The sequence below is a fragment of the Neofelis nebulosa genome, chromosome 5 (genome assembly GCF_028018385.1).
Source record: "Neofelis nebulosa isolate mNeoNeb1 chromosome 5, mNeoNeb1.pri, whole genome shotgun sequence".
Lineage (NCBI taxonomy): Eukaryota > Metazoa > Chordata > Mammalia > Carnivora > Felidae > Neofelis > Neofelis nebulosa.
Window position 1 is genome coordinate 84,960,002 of NC_080786.1, and position 22,927 is coordinate 84,982,928.

The 22,927-nt window shown below is 51.6% G+C and overlaps 1 protein-coding gene and 1 long non-coding RNA gene across 2 annotated transcripts; one reads left to right on the forward strand and one right to left on the reverse strand.

The window, feature by feature from the left end:
- Nucleotides 1–5,019: 5,019 nt before the first annotated feature.
- Nucleotides 5,020–18,035, reverse strand: LOC131512349 (uncharacterized). The gene is made up of 3 exons (XR_009262105.1): nucleotides 17,544–18,035; nucleotides 13,723–13,788; nucleotides 5,020–5,688 (listed from the first exon to the last, which is right to left on the reverse strand). It is a non-coding gene; the product is annotated as an uncharacterized LOC131512349 (long non-coding RNA).
- Nucleotides 18,036–18,702: 667 nt separating this feature from the next.
- Nucleotides 18,703–21,247, forward strand: HES1 (hes family bHLH transcription factor 1). The gene is made up of 4 exons (XM_058730876.1): nucleotides 18,703–19,076; nucleotides 19,213–19,308; nucleotides 19,575–19,662; nucleotides 20,323–21,247. The coding sequence occupies exons 1-4, from the start codon at nucleotides 18,969–18,971 to the stop codon at nucleotides 20,871–20,873; spliced, it is 843 nt and encodes a 280-aa protein (XP_058586859.1). The 5' UTR covers nucleotides 18,703–18,968; the 3' UTR covers nucleotides 20,874–21,247.
- Nucleotides 21,248–22,927: the final 1,680 nt, after the last annotated feature.

Here is a 22,927-nt window from a genome sequence, read left to right on the forward strand (position 1 = left end):
ATGGGAAATCTGGCCTCCCAAGATGGGACTTGGTAAAATTAGAAGTAAGAGGAAAAAGTTCTTCGTAACGTGTGTTTTACCCGATAGTCGCCCAAAGGACCGGGATCCTAACACCCTCCTGGCTCCCGTGAGTGACCCGCGGTGGCCCTCTCTTCCCTTTTCTGGCGTGAAAACCCTGCAGGCGAGTAGATGCTGTGTGTTACCCAGCAGCCGGGTCCAACGCCAACCTTCTGACATCTCCCCTTATACACCAGTTACACAAAAGGGTGTGGGCGATGCGGGTGTCCCCCGCCACCCTCACGCCAACAGCCCGGGCCAAAGGCAATATGTTCACTCAGCCTTCCTCCCCCTGCCTTTTTTCTGTTAAGCTTCTTCTAGTGATAAAAGCTGAAGAAAATTGGAATTGGCAGCTCTGTGGTCTTCACTCAATAGGAAAAGTACTAGAGATCATGTGAACCACACTTTTGAAAACTGAAAAAAAAAAATCTAATCTTGCCTCAATAAAAATGACATCATGTCACTATAATCGGCGGGGGGGCTGGGGGGCTGGGGGGGAGGCTTGAAGGTTGCTGGCAGAGACCCAGCAGAGTTCAGGGGTTCTGTTGGCTGCGCTGAATTCCCACGGGAAAGGTAGCTGAGAACACTGCCTCTCAGGTGAGCCGCTGAGGCACAGGAGGAGGGAGGATGATCGATAAAGCCCCCCGAAACCTCACTGTCATCACTCACGTTGCTGTAAGCACCGCTCCCACCTGCCTTTCTTCCTGATGTAGCTTTGGGCCCTGCTCCTCCCCTCGGGCTGGCTGACTTTTCTGGAGAGACAACAGCCAACCTGGGAAATCCCAGTGACAACAAATTTCCCCGGGAGTGCACAGACCCAGAACCCCACACGATAGGGCTGAATGCCCCAATGCCACTTGAGTGTGGAGTCTTTGCAAACTCCACTTTGGGGGGGTCTGAACCAAAGACAAGAAGAAAAATGGCAGGTTAGCTGACCCTGCCGCACGGAAGCTGCTTCAACCCTGGGAAGTGCATTGCTGGGGGCTGGGTTTCACCATGCCTCAGTTTACCTTCCATCGGTCATTACTTTCGGCTACCAGCCACAGACTGTTCATTAGCAATCCCCGGATTGGTATGTAAGGGATGAGTAAGAGTGGCTGCCCCTGAGGGCACCGGGGTGGCTCAGTCAGTTAAGTGTCCGACTTCAGCTCAGGTTATGATCTCATGGTCCATGAGTTCGAGCCCCGCGTCGGGCTCTGTGCTGACAGCTCAGAGCCTGGAGCCTGCTTTGGATTCTGTGTCTTCCCTTCCCCTCTCGTGCTCTCTCTCTCTCTCTCTCTCAAACATAAATAAACGTTTAAAAAAAAGAGTGACTGCCCCTGGGACAGGGCTTGGGGTGTGGGGGTCACAGAGGGAAGGGGTACTTTTCACACTCTACTGTTTTGTACTGCTAGAAGTTTTTAACCATATGCATTTTTAAAAACATTTATTCATTTTTGAGAGACAGAGACAGACAGAGCACGAGTAGGGGACGGGCAGAGAGAGAGGGAGATACAGAATCCAAAGCAGGTTCCAGGCTCTGAACTGTCAGCACAGAGCCCGACGTGGGCCTCGAACTCACGAATCGAGAGATCATGACCTGAGCCACAGTCGGACGCTTAGCCATCTGAGCCACCCAGGTACCCCACCATATGCATTTTTTAAAGTTAAGCCAATCGGGGCGCCTGGGTGGTTCAGTCGGTTGGGCGTCCGACTTCGGCTCAGCTCATGATCTCTCGATTCGTGAGTTCGAGCCCCGCATCGGGCTCTGTGCTGACAGCTCAGAGCCTGGAGCCTGCTTCAGATTCTGTGTCTCCCTCTCTCTCTGCCCCTCCCCCGTTCATGCTCTGTCTCTCTCTGTCTCAAAAATAAATAAACATTAAAAAAATTTTTTTAATAAAAAAAATAATAAAGTTAAGTCAATCAATAGATAAAGAGAAACTCCTTAGCAGCAAATGAAGCCTCAGGGATGTCTACCTCTCCCTGCACCCCTCACCTGACTTGCCAAACTATTTTTTACAGCACCCCTCCTTGGGGACAGAGTGGCCCAGTCTGAAGAAACCTGGAATTTCAATTGTACTTGAAGGGTTAGGCAGAGAGAGAGGCAGAAACATTTTTTGTTTTATTTGAGAGAGAGAGAAGGAGAGAAAGAGACAGAGAGAGCAGGGGAGGGGCAGAGGGAGAGAAAGAGAGAGTCCCAAGCCGGCTCCGTGCTCATCTCAGACCCTGGGATCATGACCTGAGCCAAAAATCACGAGTCCGATGCTCAACCGACTGAGCCACCCAGGTGCCCCATACATTAATTTTATACTAAAAGAAATATGAATATGTGTGGAGTATAACGCAACAGGTACTTACATGATTAACGGGAGACGGAATAGTTTCGTTCGTAAGGTACACTATATACCTCCCAAACCAGCTACAGACTGATGAAGCCCTTGGTGCCAGTGCTTGTGTTTAAGGGGCGCCGAGGCCCGGGTGCACTTGTGGCGTCTGTCTCCAGGGGCTGCACGTGGGAAGCAGGTCTGGCTAGTGTCCCGGACGAAGGTGGGGGGCGGTGTTCAGAGGACAGGGGCGGGGGTTCAGAGGGCAGGGCGGGGGTGGCAGAGCTGAATCCATGGAAGGATTGATTGGCAGGAATCTTGACTGGCAGAGGGCGCTGAGAGGCGGGAGACTGTGAGCGGGTGGTGGTGGACTGGCCCTGGGGCAGAGAGAGCCTGTGGGGCAGGGAGACGGAAGGGGGACCCAGATGACAGAAGGCTCCTATGAGAGGTCACAGAGCCTAGACTCAGGGTGCCAGACCACACTTCTCAAACTTGTACCTGAAGCCCCATTTCAAGGCCCGGGGGGTCGGGAGGGAAGGCGGGGGCAGGGGGAAGAGGATACCCACCCCGGGGGGTTCTGGAGGTCGCCTGACGCTGTTGGCCACAAGGGAGCCTCTTCTTTGCAGTGGTAGTTCTACCTTCAAACTATATCCAAAATGCAGCCGCCTGCTGGATAGAAGTCACAGTTTCCTACCTGTGGTCCCCTTGCCTCCACCCTTGCCTACCACAGGGCAGCCAAAGTGATCCTTCAGTAACACGAAGCACATTCTGTGAACCCTCTGCTCAAAACCTCACAATGCCTCCTGTCTCCCTCGGAGCGACAGCCAGGCCATTGGAACAGCCTCAAGTCCTCAGCATCGGGCCTGCCAATCTCTGCTTCCTCTCCCCTCTCTCCCCTTTGCATTTTGTTCACTTTGCACCAGCAAACCAGAGCACATTGGCTAGGTGTGGTCCTGCCCCAGAGCCTTTGCACTTGCTGTTTCTCCTCTTCAGAAAGCTTCCCCCAGATAGTCACAAGCTGGCTCCCTCCCCTGCTTCAAGTCCCCCCTCTAAGGCCTTCCCTTAGAGGAAGACCGTGCAATTTCAACCTGCTGCTCCCAGTACTTCCCCTCCCCCCTTCCCTACTTGATTTGTCACCTATTAATATACGTGTCACCTATTAATATATTATCTAACCCACTCAATTTATTTTGCTTGTCTATTTCTCTAAGATGTAGGCTCCAAAAGAGTATGGATTTTTTTTAATGATTATTTATTATTTTGAGGGATAGAGAGGGGGTAGGGGGAGGGGCACAGAGAGAGGGAGAGAGAGAATCCCAAGCAGGCTCCCTGCTGTCAGCACAGAGTCCAACACGGGGCTTGAACCATGAGATCATGACCTGAGCTGAAATCAATAGCTGAAATCAAATCACTTAACCGACTGAGCCACCCAGGTGCCCCAAGAGTATGGATTTCTTATTTCTGCTTTATTACAGTATAACATCATGCAATTCCTCCTTAAAGAGCGTTCCAATTAATAAATGTAGAAAGAATGAGGGAAATCACAAATCACTATTAGATTACTACAGCAATAATTGCCACAGGCAAGACCCTTTGATAGATTCTAAATCTGCTGGGCAGAAGCATTATGCAAACAGCATATTTGCAGAACCTTGAAATGTTACCCCCAAAACATGTGGAGAATAGAGAGGGGGAAATTGTAATGTTACAGTGGGTAATCCTGGCAAAAACCATCTTAATCTCGTAATTATGGTCAACAGCAGCAGGGAAATAGAGCAACGTCATGCAGCCCCCCGCCCCGATGTCCTGGGAAGGGCACACCGTCTCTGAGACCTTCTCCCCGCAAAAGACAGCTCCCTGACATAATCGTGAGATAACATCAGACAGAGCCCATGGGCTGGGTGCTCATCCCAGCGTCAGGAAAACAAGGAAAGACTTCAGAACTGTCACGGAGGGAAGAAAACATAAGGACACGAGAGAACTCAATGCGCGTGGAATCCTGGATGGGATCCTGGGAAAGAAAGAAAAAACTAACAGGAAAAAATACTGAGATGAAGTCTGTAGTTTACAACGTTGTACCACGATCATTTGCTTAGTTTTGATAATCGCTCCATGGTGATAGAAGATGGTTAACAGACGGGAAGCTGGTTAAAGGGTATAAGAGAGCTTTCCTACTATTGATGCAGCTCTTCTGTAAGTCTGAAGTTATCTCGGGGCGCCTGGGTGGCTCAGCGGGTAAGGGTCCGACTCTTGGTTTCAGCTCAGGTCATGATCTCACGGTTCATGAGTTCGAGCCCTGCATTGGGCTCTGTGCTGACAGCTGCGGAGCCTGCTTGGGATTCTCTCTCTCCCTCTCTCTCTGCCCCTTCCCGGCTTGCTCTCTAGCTCTCTCTCTCTCAAAATAAATAACTAAACATGTAAAAATAATAAAATAAAATCATTTCAAAATTAAAAAAAAATCAAAGCGTCATCAGGGGCAAATTTAACAGTCTGTTTTCACTGGACCCTAGATTTGGGGGCAGAAAGAAGGGAGGAAGGAAGGAAGGAAGGAAGGAAGGAAGGAAGGAAGGAAGGAAGGAAGGAAGAAAATAAGGGGGAAAGTTGCCTCAACCCTATCAGTAAGTGAAAAAAAAAAAGTATAAAACTCAAAAGCGCCCTCTTGGTCATTCTACACCATCTTTATTCTGTGAAAGAAAACAGTGGGCACCACACAGGGTATCAAAGACTATTACCCCCAGTTTTTGCTCAAAGAACTCAGCATATTTGGGTGTTTTTTTTCAATCTCCCCCTTTCATTTATTGTCTCAGGGTAAACACTTGTGATTCATAAATGCCTTGAGAGTGAATCAGTATTCTCCTGTTCAAACCAGCAGAGGCCACATCAAACAATAGCCCACAAGGTATTATTAATCATTAAATAGGCACATAGGAGAACATTCAGGCTAGGGACCCAATTTTCTTTTCTTTCTTGAATTTTTTTAAGGAAATAACAAACAGCAAACCTTGACTTTGAGCTATTCAGAAAAAAGTTTTGTGTGCTTTTGTTTTGTTTTGTTGTTGTTTTCCATAAAAGAACACGGTCAAATTCAAGACCAGAGGGGCGAGTATTTGGGGTGGGAAAAAGCTCCTTCCTTTGGGGTCTTCCTTCTGCCATTAAACAATGGCCTGGATTTCAGATTACAGCACTTGCTTTCTTTGCATTCACATGTCCAAGGGAGATGGATGTTCTCGGCCATGCTTGGCAGGTGCAAAGTCCCCTGGTCGCATCGCCATATTAGCACACAACCTAGTGCAAACCAGAAGGTGGGGAAGCTCCAGGCCCATCTGCTCTATGAGAGAAGAAACAAGTCCCGTCAAACATACCTTAAGCAACCATCCAACCATTGTGGGGTTTCCCTCTGTCCCTCCCTTCTCCTGTATACACTAAGGCTCTCTAGGTTCAACAGTGGCCTCATTGGTAGATCGAAGGCATCGCCTTCCATAGGCATAGAAGTGCTAAAACATTAGTGAGTTAAAAATAATATTTCTTCTGGGTGACTCAGTCATTTGAGCATCCGACTCTTGATTTTGGCTGGGGTCATGATCTTGCGGTTCATGGGATCGAGCCCCGCATCTGGCTCCGTGCTGGTGGTGCGGGGTGTGCTTGGGATTCTCTCTCCCCCTCCTCTCTCTCTGTCCCTCCTCTGCTCACGCGAGTGTTCTCTCTCACAAAATAAATAAACTTAAAAAAAAAATTTTTAATTAAAAAATTTAAAAAAAATTTTTTTATGTTGATTCATTTTTGAAAGACAGAGAGAGACAGAGCACAAGCAGGGGTGGGGCGGAGAAAGAGGGGGACACAGAACCTGAAGCAGGCTCCAGGCTCTGAGCTGTCAGCACAGAGCCCAACGCGGGCCTCGAACTCAAGAACCACAAGATCATGACCTGAGCCAAAGCCGGATGCTCAACCGACTGAGCCACCCAGGCGCCCCTTAATTAAAAAAAATTTTTAAAGGAGCCCCTGGGTGGCTCAGTCGGTTGAGCGTCCGACTTTGGCTCAGGTCACAATCTCGCGGTCCTGAGTTCAAGTCCGACATCAGGCTCACTGCTGTCAGCACAAAGCCCACTTCTGATCCTCTGGTGCTCTCTCAAAAATAAACAGACATACTAAACAAACATAATAAAATAAAGTTTTTTTAAATAAAATTCTTCTTAGGAAGCATCTCTGATAAAAAGACAGCTGAAGAGACAGATAAACAATGGAGCATGTGTCACCACAGAACTAGGATGGCCACGAGTCGCGGGTTATGCCAGGTGTCCTGCCATGACTGTTACCAGCACGACCTTTCACTCTCAAAAGTGACCCAGTCGGGACCATAAACTCTAAGGTCTTCTACCAGAACCCACTGGAGCAGGCCTCAGACATGCATCTTTCCACCAATTGTAACGCATGTAAGTGTGACCGGATCCGGGGAGGGCCTGCCCACGTTTGCTCCTGCGGATGAAGTGTCCCTTCCAGCCCTTCCCGTTCCTGCCTGGAGGGCAGGGGCTGGGGCCAGCTGGGCCCGAGGAAGAGGGGGAAGCCCACACATCCTTAATGCCAGGCCCACACTGATGCCCTTACCTGCCTCCAGAACTCTCCCTTCTGTGGGCCCGAGGCTCAGTTCACTAATGCAAAGCAGACCTACCCAAAAGTCTACAGCCCATAGCACCATAACCATAGTACACGGGTGGTAGAGACCCACTCCCCTGGCAAAGGAGAAGGAGCCAGATAGTTTTTTCAGGTTTCTCCTGGTTCCACAGCCTGTGATTCATAAAGGACTGGCTGAAGCCTTTGGCTTTGTCAAATACGCATGGACCCATTTACGACAGTGGTGGTCCATCCATTTCTTTGAAATCTTAACACCTTGTGAATTTCTGCAGAGAAAGGAGGCTACCTATCTTATATGCCAAAGATACGTAGAGAGCAGTGATAAAACAGCTGAAAACTTACACTGTATTTGTAATACGTCAGGCACTGTTCTAGGCACGTTATATACCTTGTCCTCACAACAATCCTATAAGCGCTGGCGATCTCCCCATTTAAGCGGTAAGTAAATTGAGGTACAGAATAGCTATGGCACGTAGCTAGAAAGCGAACAAGCTGGAACACGAACCCAGGCAGCCGGGCTTCGTAACCAACACTGCTATAGTTTTCCCTGAACGTATAGAGAGATATGCGTTCCACATTCCTAACAGAAATAATCACCAGGGCAGTCGAGTCTCAGCTGTAAAACACTTGAAGTTCACAGAGGAAGCTGCTATTTAAATATAAGAGGCCACTTCACCCTCAACTTTATAGCCCCCTTTACCAATACCATCAGCATCGTAAAACAACAGGTGTGTTGGGGTGCTCTATAAAGACTGGTGTTTTTGTGCACCGTATTTATACTTATGTAACCCAGTGTGTCTGCGCACAGTCACTCCATCTTTCTGGGTCACCCAGAATCTTCCACGAGGGGCTGGCGTGAACAGAGCATGAGGGCCGGAGAAGAGGTCAGCAGCGGTCCCTCCTCGGGACGCTCCTGGGTGGGACAGCCCACCAGACTCTCCTTGCCCAGGTGGCCTCCCTCTCATTTTCTTTCCCAGTTTTCCAGGAGGAACAGTGATCTCCCCCCACCCCCACTCCCCCCCCCCCAGCCTCTTCCCCCTTTCTATCTGCTGCCCGGTGGTGGAACCTGCCTGCCTGAATCTTACTGATTAACTATACATCGATTTGGCAGACCGTGATTACAGTAGAATGGTTTGGGAGCCCAGTATCTCACTTCTTCCCACGCACCTTACCCTGGGAATTGCTTTGTACTTTCATATTGCCATGTGGTGGTGTGCCTTTAATCACCATCAATAAAGATAGGCCTGGGAAAGTACGGACAGCCGCAGACTCCCCGAAATCCACCTGACTGCCACAGAGTAGAGCCGTCCGTGGGGGACAGCCCGGCTGTCTGGGGGTGGCCGATGGGACTGGTCAAAATAGACCCACCCCTTTGATCCAGCGACCGAGGAAAATTTGGAAAACTATGCTGACCCTCTGAGGGTTCCACTGAATCGCCAGGAAAACCTGTGTTCCTAAGTCAGAGTTCATTTGTGCACTTACTCTCCAAATATTTGAGGGTGCCAGACGCCATAAGGAGGTTCATAGCTTTTTTTTTTTTTTAATCAGAGAAGCAATCGACATGAAGAATGTGGGAAGCGAAGGGGAAATTTTTATAACGGAAACCTGGGTTCTCACCACGCGGCGCAGATGACCAGCATTTGAGTAGCAGCAGAGATGGAAGTCAACGGTCAAAACAGGCGTGGAGTTGCGCCCGACACATGGGAGGTGCTCAAAAAGAGTCACAGAACTGAATTAAGTTAAACGGGCAACTGGGAACTGGACGGTTTGCATCCTTGACCCAGCTGCCTCACCACCATCAACACACATCCACCCGATTCAAAGAAAACGAGCTGGGACTCTGTCCTTCCGTGCAGCTAACAAGTAGCTCTAGACACAAGTCTAGGTCTGTCCCAAGGACCAGGACTTTGAGGACAGGTTGAAGAGGGGGTGGGGGGGTTGAGCAGACCCTGAGGACAAGGAGATCAAGCACTGGAACGTGAGTGTTGGGTCCCTGCGCGGGTATGGCAAGACCAGCGAGGTAAAGGCCACAGCAGGGGGGGTGTGTCTGATGCACGTACAGCCTGACAACCTCCTCCAGAAGCTGGTAACACTCTGGGACTTTATCAAGAGCCCTCGGAGGGCCAGCCTGCCACACACCAGCGTGTTCCAACAGAGCTGGCCCTCCCCGCCTCCTGCCAGATTTCAGTCAAGGCTGGCCTGTGGATGTCCACTCCTGCAAAAGGAGAGGTTCCTTTTCCCCATCCCACAAGTGCCTCACCCAGGGCGGGGCTGAGGGGACCCCCAAATGCGCCGCATCATGTGGGCGCTTGCCCACGGTGGTCAGGGCGATGGAGGTGAACACTTGGTCCTTCCTTGGTCCTTTCCCTGGCACTAAAAGGATTCAAGGAGCTTGCCTCCCCCTTAGTTCTGAGCTACCCAGCCACCTCCTCTCTGGGGCCACCACCCTCAGACTAACCACAGAGCAGGATGCAGTCTCCCCATGGCCCTCGTTCCCTGCCATCACCCCCAAACAATCCCGCTGCTTCTTCCAGCCTGTGGGATTTTATGGTGCTGCTCAGCGATATAGACAGCACAGAACAAACTAGCTCCTGAGGAAAAGTGACGCGGGTAGCAGGGGTCCACAGGGCCCTTGCTCACAGGCCCTGTTTCCCTCTCGGAAGGCACTGGATGCTGAACTTCCAGTTCAGAAGCTTCAGCCTCAGCCCTGGGGGAGGCCATGGTCATCGCTTTTGCTGCATCCTTTCCAGAACCTGCTCAGTCATCTTCTCCCTAAGTGGGATTCCTTCCCCTCCCTTCTCCCCGTACCCCTTCCCCCAGCTTCCCACCATAAGAAAGGACACTTCCTCCATGCTTCCCCCACATACGTGTCCTCTGGATTACTGATACTGTACCAAGTTGACAGACATCTTTCTTCTCCCTTCTGTTCCATTTTCTGGAAATTTTATTTTTGCGCATGGCTGAGAAAGAAAAGTTGGTTCTCCCCCCGGCTGCTATGCTCCCTGCCCTGCCTTGTATCTCTAGAAGCACTTTTTTTTTTTTAATTTTTTTTTAAACCGTTTATTTATTTTTGAGAGACAGAGAGAGACAGAGCATGAGTGGGGAAGGGACAGAGAGGGAGACAGAGAATCGGAAGCAGGCTCCAGGCTCTGAGCTGTCAGCACAGAGCCCAAAGCGGGGCTTGAACCCATGAGCCGTGAGATCATGACCTGAGCTGAAGTCGGAGGCTTACCCAACTGAGACACCCAGGCATCCCTAGAGGTACTATTTTCTAGAAAGCTTGCATATCCTATATCCTGTGCCCCTTAGAGCCCATGACCTAGCCAAATGTCTCCTGCACTGACTGCTTGAATTTTCTCTTCCTCCCTCGGCCTCCTATCAAAATCATGCTAGTCTAGATCATAAAACTATATATGAGGACAAATTGCTGTAATGGACTAGACAGTACCCTGTCAACTTTCAAGTAACTGTCAGGCAAGGGACAGTTACCTCCAACTCTGGGGACAAGACGGGAAGGCCCCAACCATGCTGGAAACCACCAGTCTTAAGCTCCAGCCGTGGCAGCCTAAACCATTTTCTCGTTCCCTAAGCCTGATCTCTAAAAGGAAAATGTATATTTCACGTGCAAATGCCATCTATTAGCCACTTGGAAAACCCACGATTTTTCTCACCTTTCCCTCTGCTAAGTGTGACGTCAGCCAGCCGTTCAATGTCTCCCTGCTCCAACATCACCACAATATTCCTAGCATCACATTTTCTCTCGTCCTGATAAAAGCCTAGTGTTGACGAAGCACAGATTCAGGGGTTAGATATATCCTCCCCTGCCCCCCATCTTCCTTTTAAGGTGCAAATAAGGGGACAAGGTTGGCAATGAGAAGAAAAGAGCAATGGTGTATGGCTGGGCTTGGCTGACTGAGAGACAAGAGGACTATTCTGTGTGACCCCTGCACGTGGCCTCCTGTCTCCTGGAACTCAGATCCTTGGAAATCAGGATCCTTTCTCTTCCAGAGGTTGCGGGGGGGGGGGGGGGGGGGGTAGTTGAATCCAAGAAAGTATCCCAGTGCAGCAATCCTGGGATTTACCCACGCTCTGTGCTGGGCACAGCCTGTCACACTACCAAAAATCACTCACCAGCCATGGTCGGATTCTCGATTAGAAAATCCATCTTGGGTGGTCGGGGCGCCTGGGTGGCGCAGTCGGTTAAGCGTCCGACTTCAGCCAGGTCACGATCTCGCGGTCTGTGAGTTCGAGCCCCGCGTCAGGCTCTGGGCTGATGGCTCGGAGCCTGGAGCCTGTTTCCGATTCTGTGTCTCCCTCTCTCTCTGCCCCTCCCCCGTTCATGCTCTGTCTCTCTCTGTCCCAAAAGTAAATTAAAAAAAAAGTTGAAAAAAAAATTTTTTTTGAAAAGAAAATCCATCTTGGGTGGTAATGCTGTAGATTTGCTGTAGATGACCTTTCAAAACGTTCTTATAGAGATAAAGTGAGGCAGGTTTCTGGGTGGGTGGGCAGAAAATCTGAGCCTAATTCTGGCTTTGCTATTTCCTCTTGGGGAGGTGTTGAACCTTGGGCAAGTCACTTCTTCTTGGGCTCCATTATACCACCTCTTGGGTCCCTTCCTTTGCCTCCCCCAGCCCTTTTCCTACAAGCAGCGGGGGCGGGGGGTGGGGGGAGATGATATGAGGATAATAATGACGGAGATTTTAATTAAAAACATGTTGCATACATTCATACTGTATCACTTTCAGGCGCTAAGTTTTACCTACATGGTTTTCCTGGCTAGCTGAGTTTTTTGTTGCTGTTGTTTATCTTTTGAGCAATTGGATCCGAAGTCACAATTTGAGCAGCTATCAGCAAGACAAACAATGCAGGTCCTGGGTTTAAAGGGGCCAAGCTTCACCCCGCCTTCCTGAGCCTTCCAGAGACCCCCTCGGGCACCAGCCCTGGTGCAGTTCTGAGTCTTTAACTGCAAGTTAACATCCCTGTGGCCCCTGGGGAATGTGCTCTTTCGCTCTTTCGTCTCTGGGCTTGCAGGTCGCCTCACCACAGCCCTGCTCAGGGGGCAAAGGTGAGCGGCGGTGTTTAGAGCCTTCCCACCTCACTGCTGCTACTGGGGCTGCTGCTGCTGAGCCGGCTGGAGCCAAATGTGGGAGTGGAGCCATTCTGGAGCGCCCTGCCCCCACCCCATTGGAAAAGGCTTTCTTGGCAACCATCCTTTTTCAGGGCCCATTGGAAAAGTGCACATTCTCACTGGCTCACTCAAGTTTTTCCAAGGCGGGTGGGGGGCAGAGAGCATTACAGGCTGCTATTAGCCAATGTCCAAAGCTTCCGTTTTCCGCCTCCACCTCCTTTGCAGTTCGAGGTCCCAGCCCGGCTGGAGACCGACCCGGCAGTTTTGTTCAGAAGTAGCAACTTATTTTTATCAAAGATGGAATGCAGACGCAGTTGTTTCTAATGCCTCTTCATGGCAACCAGGACTCTTGTTCCAAGCATTCCTGAATCATCTTCTCTTAAAAAACACTTGGCTTTCTTGCCTGTCCCTTTCTCCATGCAAAAATTGGGGGAAGAGCAGCACTAGCGTCTCAGAATTTAAAAAAAAAAAAAAAAAAAAGGTTCTGGAAATTCAAAGCACTTTATTAATGTGCCTATTTTTTTTTCTTCAAAATCTTCTGAATGTTTATTTTTGAGAGAGAGACAGAGAGAGAGACAGAGCATGAGCGGGGGGGGGGGGCAGAGAGAGGGAGACACAGAATCCGAAGCAGGCTCCAGTACTGAGCTGTTGGCACAGCCAGACATGGGGCTCGAACCCATGAACCAAGAGATCATGAGTCAAAGTCAGACGCCCAACCCGCTGAGCCACCCAGGTGCCCCTAATCACTTTAAATCCAGGCTTTGGTGGTTGGTGATCACAACTCCATAAACCCCACCCCAGATTTCCCATGGACCGCAGCACTGTGGTGTGGTAAAGGCTTCTGAGCCAGCTTCTGGCCCCCACTCTGGTCATACGTTGCTGTGGGCCCTTAAGCCAGTCCCATGCCCTCTCTGGGCTTAGGTACAGACTTGTAAGTGGAGATTGTCTACATCAGTTTCCTCCGCCTTTCAGGGTCACGAAAAGCTTTGAAATTTTGCTGAAAGCTAGGGACCCTCCCCTGAGGAAGAAATCATGCACTCATTTATTGATCCATTCATTCAAAAAAGTATATATTAAGCTACTGCCAAAGGTGCATGTAGGCTTCATTCGGAATTCCAGTTCGGGCATTGTTTTAGGTTCAGCGTAGGGGGTTCATCTGTGAACCTTAAGGTAAGAAATCCTGGTTGTGAATTTTGCCGTGATGGGCATATATGGACGCTTATCTAGTAGAAGGACCACACAATAATGATTCTAGTAAAGGATCATGAAACTGCCCGTCAGGCAGATGCCAGAACACGCAGGCAGCGAGGCAGTCATCAGGCAGGTGATCCCTGGCTTCCCTCCCGCCCCTCCCCACCAGGCACGCGCGCCGGCAAACACGCGTGCACCGCCGCACAATCGGCGGGGAATGTGCTGTTTCTGGGACGCAGACCGCAGAGAGTTGGCTGCAGCTCCAGAGAGACAACAAACATCTCTTCTATCCTGGGCTTTATTTTTCTCACGGTCTCTGAAAAGCCTGCGATCAGGTGATATGTGTGGGACTGTTCCCTGTACAGGTGCGGAGCAGGTACTGAGGGGAGGAGAAATCCGCCCGTGTGTACTTACTCAAGCCTCTTTCAATAGCTCTCCCAGGATAGCTCTTGGCAGGGCAGCTACCTCGGCTCTGGCAGGCTGCAGGGAATCCGAGTGTGAGAAAGTCAGTCAAGCGGAGGAAAACGAAAGGGGGGGGGGGGGGAAGCTTCAAGTCCTCAGGCAAAATACCTTTTTTCTTCTCTCACTCTCTGTGTTTTCTGTAGCTTTAAACCAAACCCACAAACCAGGCTGCTACCTAGGGACAAAGGGGAGTCTCACTGGAGGCGAAGTTATTTGTTTTATGGTTTAGAGCAAACAGGTGATGTAGTAAGACAGAAAATCACCCTTCGTGGGCCAGAAAGGGGAAGGGGGATAAACAGAGCGGCCCCTGGTTGTATTTATCCGACATGATACAGTGGGAAAGATTCCTTGTGTTTTGCTGGTCTCACAGTGGGATCAAAGCAGTGACCTCTGTTGATGAACAGGGTTCAATTTTCCCTTTGCTTTGGCGGGGGGGTTGGAGAGGAGGACTGAAATATAAAGGCTGTTCTATCTAAGAGGAGGCTTCCAATTCCAAAAGTCTTTTCTTGAGTTTAGGAGCTTAGGTCCCCATTTGAGAAGGGCTGGAAAGAGTGTCAACTTGGCCCTATTTTCCCTGCCCCAAATCAGGATACTGAAAAATAACATGTAAGTACATTTGCAAAGAAATTTTCTTCTTGAATCATGAGGGTGGAGGGCCAGAGATTTCATGGGTTAGGTTTTTTTGTTTGTTTGGCCCAGAGACAAATTCATGGCAAATTTCTGGTTGCTTGACTGACCCCTCTGTCTCTCAAAAAATGTGAGTGTGTATGTGTGTATGTGTGTGTGTGTGTGTGTGTGTGTTTAAGTTATTTGCTCATCCTACCAGTCTAAGCACTCCTAAAGTGGCAATAAAAGAGTTGCTGATTAACTATTTAACCCATGAGGCTGCTTCAGGCACTGCAGTGAGACCTTAACTTGACTATATTCAACATTCTCCACGCACCTTCAGGGTGCCAAATCCAGAGGAGAGGACAGTCGGGGACAAAAAAGACTCAGGCTAGAAGGGACAGGGGGTGGTTTACCCAGCTAGTTAATGAGCGCCCAATGTCAATGTCATAGCAGCACTTGGTGGAGGAAGTCACTGGCTCTCACAGATTTGGGGGGAACCTGGAAAGGGTTAACATGCTTCCCTGGGAAGGGTTTAGTTCCTTGGAAGAATCTGGGTCAGAGTATTTATGCAGTTTTTAAAAGTCAGATGCTGAGTAGAGCATTTTAAGGAGCCTGCGAAGTCTGCATGGCAGAAAGGAGGGGAACTTCACAGGCTCCTCACCTTTCACCAAGAGCACTGCAAATACCCGGGAAAACTCCACTTTTTTTCCAAAGCAACAGACAATTTTCTGTCATCACCACCTTTCCATCTGCTTAAAATAAGAAAGGAAAGTCCTGTCCCATTGGGCCAGGTTGCAGGTCAACAAAGGAGACATTGTCCACCCGGTTCTCCAGAACGTGATAGGGCACAGCCCACTCTGCAGTGTGGCAAGAAAACACACAAAAATCCCAGAGAGTCGCCTGAGGGGCAAGAGTGAGTAAACCAAGCCTGCAATGAGGTAAAGGCTTGGCTGCAGACTTGAGGGTTGTCCTGGAAGATGGAAATGAGGCTTGGAAGACAGATTCAGTCAGAGTCACAATGACTCTTTAGTTGGACTCCAGGTCGCGGGGGAACATTGCGCGAAAGGGTAGGCAGGTTTCTGCTGAACCTGGATCACTGGACAGTGTACAGTCAACGCCCAGGTGAGCTGGTTCTAGGCAGATGCTTCCCGGTGAGTGTCCGTCTACACCTGTCACTTAGGAACCTCCTTTACCAGCCTGAACCTCCTAACTGGGCTCTCAGCCTCTAATCCACTCTCCACACTTTTCCTAGAGCCATTGTCCTAAAGGAGAATCTTGATGTCCCTTTTCCATTCAAGAGCATTTCATAGCTCTCCAATGTCTAAAGATAAGGCTAAAGTCCTTTAGCAAGATATTTAAGGGTCTTGTGACTTGGCCTCAAGCCTCCTCCTTTAGTCCCTTCTTATAATCCTGCCTGTCAGACACCCTGGACTCCAGACCATGATGCCCAAATAAGGACTTCATGTTCCAGAGTGTAGGCCTTTCATGCCATGGGTACTTCCATCCTCCCCAGCCCCATGACTCACATTTCCAGTGCCCCAATCCTCCCTGTTTTCCAAGATACAAAGCACAGGCCATTTCCTCCAGGAAGCTTTCCAGGATGCCCCCAACTTATTAATAAATTAACTATCCTAAACCTCCACAGCATTTTACTTCTATCTAGACACATAAATGTCTCTCTCGAACCTACCAGAGAAAGAGCCTGGGAAACAGAGGTCAGCTGCACCTAATGAGTATCTCCAGGCGGCAGACTTCCTGACGGTAATAAACATTTTGTTCATCCCTGTATCCCCGGGTAGGCCAGCAACACTGTTGCCCGTATAGGTGTGGTTTAGTGTTTCCTTCAGGGTCTGATCTCTCAGGCCATCATCTAAGCCCAAAGAGAAAGGAATATAAGAGGCACGCCTGGCCATCAATCAGAAAATCAGGGTCCGTCTGCCTCCAGTTGACTGTAAACTCCTTGCAGACTGCCACTGTGTCTCTCATCCTGGTAATCCCAGGGTTTAACACGGTGTCTGGCACAGAGCGCGCGCCACAGAATGAAAGAACTGAGAGGGGCTCGCCCAAGGTCACCCCGAGTCAGGAACCGCTGATTCTCATCCGGACGAGATCTGGTGGAACCGTTTACACCATTATCTCAGTGGGGAGCTCGGAGGAAGGAAGGAATGAAGTGTCTGAGAAATGTGTGCCAGGCCCCTGGCGGCCTCCAAGCCTGCAGAAGGGCTGGGAGGGCGGGGAGAGCGCGACATCAAACAAGATGCTGGGCTCCCGGGCTGCCCCGAGCTTCCCAAGCAGCGCGCCGAGCTCCCGGACGGCGGGAAGGGTGGAGGGGGTGGGGGCGCGGGGGCCCGCGACCCGCGCGGGCGGGCGGGACGGCGGGAGGCGGCGGTGGCGGCGGCCGGCCGGGGCAGTGCGCGTCGCCCGCCCCGCGCGGCAAATCCCCCAGGGAGGCCGCCGCCAGAGCCCTGGCGCTCCCGGCCCGGCGCCCGCCACGTGGCACCCGGCGGCGGCGGCGGCGGCTCCTCCCGGCGCGCGGCCCGGCCAGCCGGCAGCACGCAGTCGCCCGCGCCGCCCGCCTCCTCCCGGCCGCCCGCCGGCGGCCTCCCGGGCGCAGCGAGGGGGAGCTGCCCGGCCGCCCTGGACCCAGGGAAGGGGCGGGCGGCGCGAAGCCGCTTTAACCGCAGCCGCCGAGCGGAGGCAGGAGGCTGACCCGGCCGCTTCCTAAGTGCGGTCAGGCATCTCGTGACCGCGGCGGGCGCCGGGGGCCCCGCGGGGGAAGGGAGGGAGGGCCGGGGCAAGGAGCAAACAAGAATGCCCCCACTCCTCCCCCGGGCTGTTGCTAGCGAGGCTTTCGGCGGAGTTAAAACCCCAAGCCCGAAATCAGGGGTGGAATGGGGGGTTGGAATAATTCCCCACTATCCACCCCGGGGCGTGCGCTCCCCGCCCGGAAGGGCTGACCTTGGCCGGGGAAAGGCGGGGGGCGGTGGTAAGCGCCGGGGCTCGGCTCCCAGCCCGCCGCCCCCTCGGATTCCTGGCGCGGCGGGGGCCGGAGGAGGGGGCCCCGGACACACACACACACCCCACACGCAGCGCGCGCCAATGAGCCCCGGCCAGGCGCAGGGGGCGGGGTTTTCCCAGGCTCGAGCACAGCAGCTGCTATTTACCTTCTTGGCTTCTCCCGGGGACCGAGAACCAGCCCCCGCGCTCCGCCGCCCGCCGCCGCCCCCCGCCTCCCTGCCCCCGGGGCGCGCGCACACACACTCACACACGCACGCACACACACATCCTCCCGGCCCGACCGCAGCCGCGGCGGCAATAAAACATCCTGGCACGTGCTCCGGCTCCAGGCGCGCCCTCGCCGGCCGGCTGATGTCAAACTGCATCTCGGCTGGTGTAGCTCTTAAAGGGCCCGCGCGCGCCGGGTGGCGAGGCTGCCCCGGCCGCCCGCGGGCGAGAAGGAGGGGAGAAGCTGCCGCCCGGCCCGCCACCTCAACGTGCTGAGAGTCTGTGGGTGGAAAGGAAAAGGGTGGCGAGGGCGCGCGCGCGTCCCTGAGGCCTTGCCATCAAAGCCCCCTTGTTCATCTTTCATTTGAAATTCCATTTCCTTTCTGCCCAGTTGGAAATTATTCTGATTGTTTCCTGGGGAAGCGCGGGATCCAAGGCCCCAACTCCAGAAGAGGAATGAGGGGCGGGGGTGGGGTGGGGGATTAAAAAAAGAACACCTTGCTCTGAAAAATCGCAAGTGTAAGGTAGGCATTTTTTTCCTTATTCTGCATGCGAAAGGTTTTTTTTGTGGGTTTTTTTTTATGCCCTTTTTCTGCATGATCGATTTTCATTATCTTCCTTACCCCAATGTATAGAGTCTGAGCGGGAAATCACTTAGATGTATCGGTAACTCACGCCCTTGCACAGTTCTCCTCTTTTATCCCTGTCCTTCTAAATCTTTTTTTAGAATATATTTCAAATGAACTTATTAGTATCAAAGCAGCTCTATTACACACGTGAAAGGAAATAAAGAGCAAAGACGCTGGCCCCAAAAGAAATAAACTAGACTGGAGCAAAACCTGCGGAAAAATCCCCTGTAAAGCAAAGCCCAGCAGGGAGAATAGCAAAGGGTTAAAATCCTTTTGATTGACGTTGTAGCCTCCGGTGCCCCGGGCTCAGGCGCGCGCCATTGGCCGCCAGGCACAAGGCCTGGCGGCCAATGGGGGGGCGCGGTCCACGAGCGGTGCCGCGTGTCTCCTCCTCCCATTGGCTGAAAGTTACTGTGGGAAAGAAAGTTTGGGAAGTTTCACACGAGCCGTTCGCGTGCAGTCCCAGATATATATAGAGGCCGCCAGGGCCTGGGGATCACACAGGATCCGGAGCTGGTGCAGATAACAGTGGAATCCCCCGTCTACCTCTCTCCTTGGTCCTGGAATAGCGCTACCGGTCACCAAGTAGCCATGAGATATAATAAACCCTCAGCACTTGCTCAGTAGTTTTGTGAAAGTCTCCAGTGAAAGGGACATAAACAAAACAATTTTTTGTGTGAAGGACTCCAAAAATAAAATTCTCTAGGGATTAAAAAAAAAAAAAAGCAACAGAAAATGCCAGCAGATATAATGGAGAAAAATTCCTCGTCCCCGGTGGCTGCTACCCCAGCCAGTGTCAACACGACACCGGATAAACCAAAGACAGCATCTGAGCACAGAAAGGTAAGGGCAGAACCACTATCTCTCTGCAGCCCTAAGAAATTAAGTCGGGGTTGGGGGGCTCCTTTCTTCCTTTAAACTCCGGGGTGAAATGGCAGATCCCATGGGAACTCAGGGCTCTATTTTTATTTCTTTCCAGTCATCCAAGCCTATCATGGAGAAAAGACGACGAGCAAGAATAAATGAAAGTCTGAGCCAGCTGAAAACACTGATTTTGGATGCTCTTAAGAAAGATGTAAGTGGGCAATGCTGCTTTTTTTTTTTTTTTTAATTAAAACAAAATACTATTTCTTAGATACTCAACGTGAAACCCCCTCGCTGACGGGATCGTCCTCGCTGGCACTGCATTCCCTGAGGCGGGAGGGCCGGGCCCCTCCCGGGTCTAGGGATGTCGGCGCCGGGGCCGGGGGGCGGAGGGGGGGGGTGTGTGTGGGAAGGAACCACAGCACACCGAGGCGGCTGGCGGGGCTCTCACTTCACTGCCTTGCCTCTTCTGTGCAGAGCTCGCGACATTCCAAGCTGGAGAAGGCGGACATTCTGGAAATGACAGTGAAACACCTCCGGAACCTGCAGCGGGCGCAGATGACGGGTGAGGGCGGCTTGCCGCGAGTCCCCCTCTGCGGGCGTCCCTTTCGCCCCGCGGTGATTTCTTCCAGACTTCCGCCCGTGGTTGTGAGAGGCATTCAGCTACATTTTACTGCCTTGGCTCACTCTTGCGTTCCCACGGTCTGGGGCTTATTTATAGCCACAACTCCAAGTTGTTACTGTTCCGGAAAGGGAGGGAGGGAGGTTGTAGCGGCGAGGGTGGCGGGCGGCTTGGCAGTGGGGGAAGCTGGTGCCGACGAAAAGACTCAGAACCGTGGCGGGTCTGGGGGTCATCTGGTTTAGCACTCCCCGCTTTCCTATTACAGAAGGGAAATGAGGCCCGGTTGGCGGGGCCGGGGTGGGGGGGGGGGAGGTGGTGGTGGAGGGCATTGCCCAAGGTCACATCGCGCGCACGGAGGATAAGGGGAGGATGTGAGGCTGTATGGGTTAAAATGGAGCGACCAGGAATGGAGAGGCACCGCCTCGGTTTCGGTCGCCAAGCTGGTGTGGAGAGGTGGACGATTTTTCTAAACAACCTCCCTCTAGCCGGGGGCAGTTCCGCGGGCGGGTGGTCAGGGAGGAGCACCGCGGGGACCTCCCAGGGCGGAGGCGGTGGCCTCGGGGCCAGGGCCATTGGGTGACCCGTCTGTCTCCTGGCCCGCAGCCGCGCTAAGCACAGACCCGAGCGTGCTGGGGAAGTACCGCGCCGGCTTCAGCGAGTGCATGAACGAGGTGACCCGCTTCCTGTCCACGTGCGAGGGCGTTAACACTGAGGTGCGCACCCGGTTGCTCGGCCACCTGGCCAACTGCATGACCCAGATCAACGCCATGACCTACCCCGGGCAGCCGCACCCCGCCTTGCAGGCGCCGCCGCCGCCCCCGCCGGGACCCGGCGGCCCGCAGCACGCGCCGTTCGCGCCGCCACCGCCGCTCGTGCCCATCCCCGGGGGCGCGGCGCCCCCTCCCGGCGGCGCGCCCTGCAAGCTGGGCAGCCCGGCTGGAGAGGCGGCTAAGGTGTTCGGCGGCTTCCAGGTGGTGCCGGCTCCAGACGGCCAGTTTGCCTTCCTCATCCCCAACGGGGCCTTCGCTCACAGCGGCCCCGTCATCCCAGTCTACACCAGCAGCAGTGGGACCTCCGTGGGCCCGAACGCAGTGTCGCCTTCCAGTGGCCCCTCGCTCACGGCAGACTCCATGTGGAGGCCATGGCGGAACTGAGGGGCTCAGGTCACCCCTCCACCTAAACTACCAACCCACCTCTCTTCCCTCGGGATACACAACAGGAACTTGGACACTGGGAGAGAAGAGGACTTTTGTGATTAAGTGGTTACTTTGGTTTTTTTTAATTTCTAAAAAGTTACTTTTTTGTAGAGAGCTGTATTAAGTGACTGACCATGCACTATATTTGTATATATTTTATATGTTCATATTGGATTGCGCCTTTGTATTATAAAAGTTCAGATGACATTTCGTTTTTTACACGAGATTTCTTTTTTATGTGATGCCAAAGATGTTTGAAAATGCTCTTAAAATATCTTCCTTTTGGGAAGTTTATTTGAGAAAATATAATAAAAGAAAAAAGCGTGAAGGCTTTTATGTCTTAGAACTGATTATTTCAGAATATGTGTAAAAAAAAAAAAGTTCTTGGCAGAATTTGGATTACACGCAACCTGAGAGTTCAGTCATTGGCCCTTTTGTTATTAAAAGAACATTTTTAACAATCCATCAAGCCTTTACCAACCCTCCACGAACTAAATTCCACTAAATTTGCAAGAACTCATCTATTATGGCTACTCTAATCAATTTGTGGTCAATCTCCTCAAGGATTTCAGAATTTTTTTTAGTTGCAGTTCAGTCCCAGTTCTCACACTAGCTCCTCTGAAGAAGATAGAACCGGACTGAAGTCATGAAGTTAATCAGTCGAGTAATGTGTGCCCCCAGCACCTTGAGAGAGACCCCTGCAGCACTACTATCCTGGGAAACACATGGACACCCAATGTAAATGGATGCAGCCTCAGCCTTCTAGTGTTGGAGCCTGTTTAATTAGGCAATACTTAGGTGCAGCTACACATTCCCTTGTACCAGCCTCTAAAAGTTTGAAATGCCTCTCTGCACCCTCTTCAAGCAAGCTGAGAAGGTCAACAGATTCCTTCTGCCAAGGGACAGCTAGTTAGACTCCCAAGTGGAGCCCAAGTCCAGATGATTAACACCAGACATATGTTTTTGATAAGTTTCTGCGCTTGGCTCTAATAGAGAAAGCATGTGGAGGCTGCTCTGGCAGGCACACAGGCCATCTTCCCTTTAATACAAACAGCAAGCGACCCCTTCGCTTGGTCATGCCCCATTTCCAGGCAAGATGTGGGCTCCAGATAGAAGCAAAAGGGTTGTCTCGGGTTTCAGCTCACATAACCCTCCTTAACAAGTCCTAACTCAAAGCGGACAGCTTTAAACTGTGCCAGGATCTGCAGGGAATTTCTTCCAAATCCCATCACAAAGGCTTGTCAGATTTTGTCAGATTTGGCCAGGTGTTTGACTGCATCCAGGTGTTGGGGAAATGAAAACCACGAGCCCTGCGAGACCAGACACATCAGCCGCGCTGTGGGTCTGGCGGGCGCGCCCTCCCCCACTGCCGGCCAGTCCTCCCGGCCCGGCCCCTCCCGCCGGCCTCCCCTCATGCCCCTTCTTTCAGAACTGCTTCTGGGAGGAGAAGGATGAGGCGGGAGAAATCAATCTTTGAAGCCTTCCTAACAAAGATAAAGCCAACGATTTTCTGTCTTGTTTCAAAAGCTTTACCTCTCCCCCGCCTTGCTCTGGCCTTTCCCACAGGCCAGTGTGGAGAGCCGCTCTATCACAGGAATGATCAAGCAGACAGCAGTTTTCCACCCAAATACCTTCGATCCAGCTTCGGACCCACAGGGAAAGTTTTCAAAGATAGTTCGTAAAATTTGGCTCCTACTTGCCTCCTTATGTGAAAGGTATCCGACACCCACCTCCCAAAATACACACACATACACACACTCCTCTTTACCATACCATTTCCCCATGATTTCCCTCTTGTTTAAACACAAACATAATAACAATTGCTCTATTAAGACACTCAACACAAGGCTAAATGCTTCATTTGGCAAATCTGTCCTGGCCCCACTAGAAGTCCTTAACTGTCCTGACATAAATAATGGAGACATCAGGATCTCATTTTTACAAAAATACATTTATATTCTTTAAAAAGTCACACACACACACGTGCAATCTCTACACCAACTTTAAACTCG

Bases quoted from the DNA above. Each gene is read 5' to 3' on its own strand.
- HES1 (XM_058730876.1), top strand. From the start codon at position 18,969: ATGCCAGCAGATATAATGGAGAAAAATTCCTCGTCCCCGGTGGCTGCT. The intron at 19,309-19,574 runs GTAAGTGGGCAA...TCTTCTGTGCAG, and splicing joins TGGATGCTCTTAAGAAAGAT to AGCTCGCGACATTCCAAGCT. The intron at 19,663-20,322 runs GTGAGGGCGGCT...CCTGGCCCGCAG, and splicing joins GCAGCGGGCGCAGATGACGG to CCGCGCTAAGCACAGACCCG.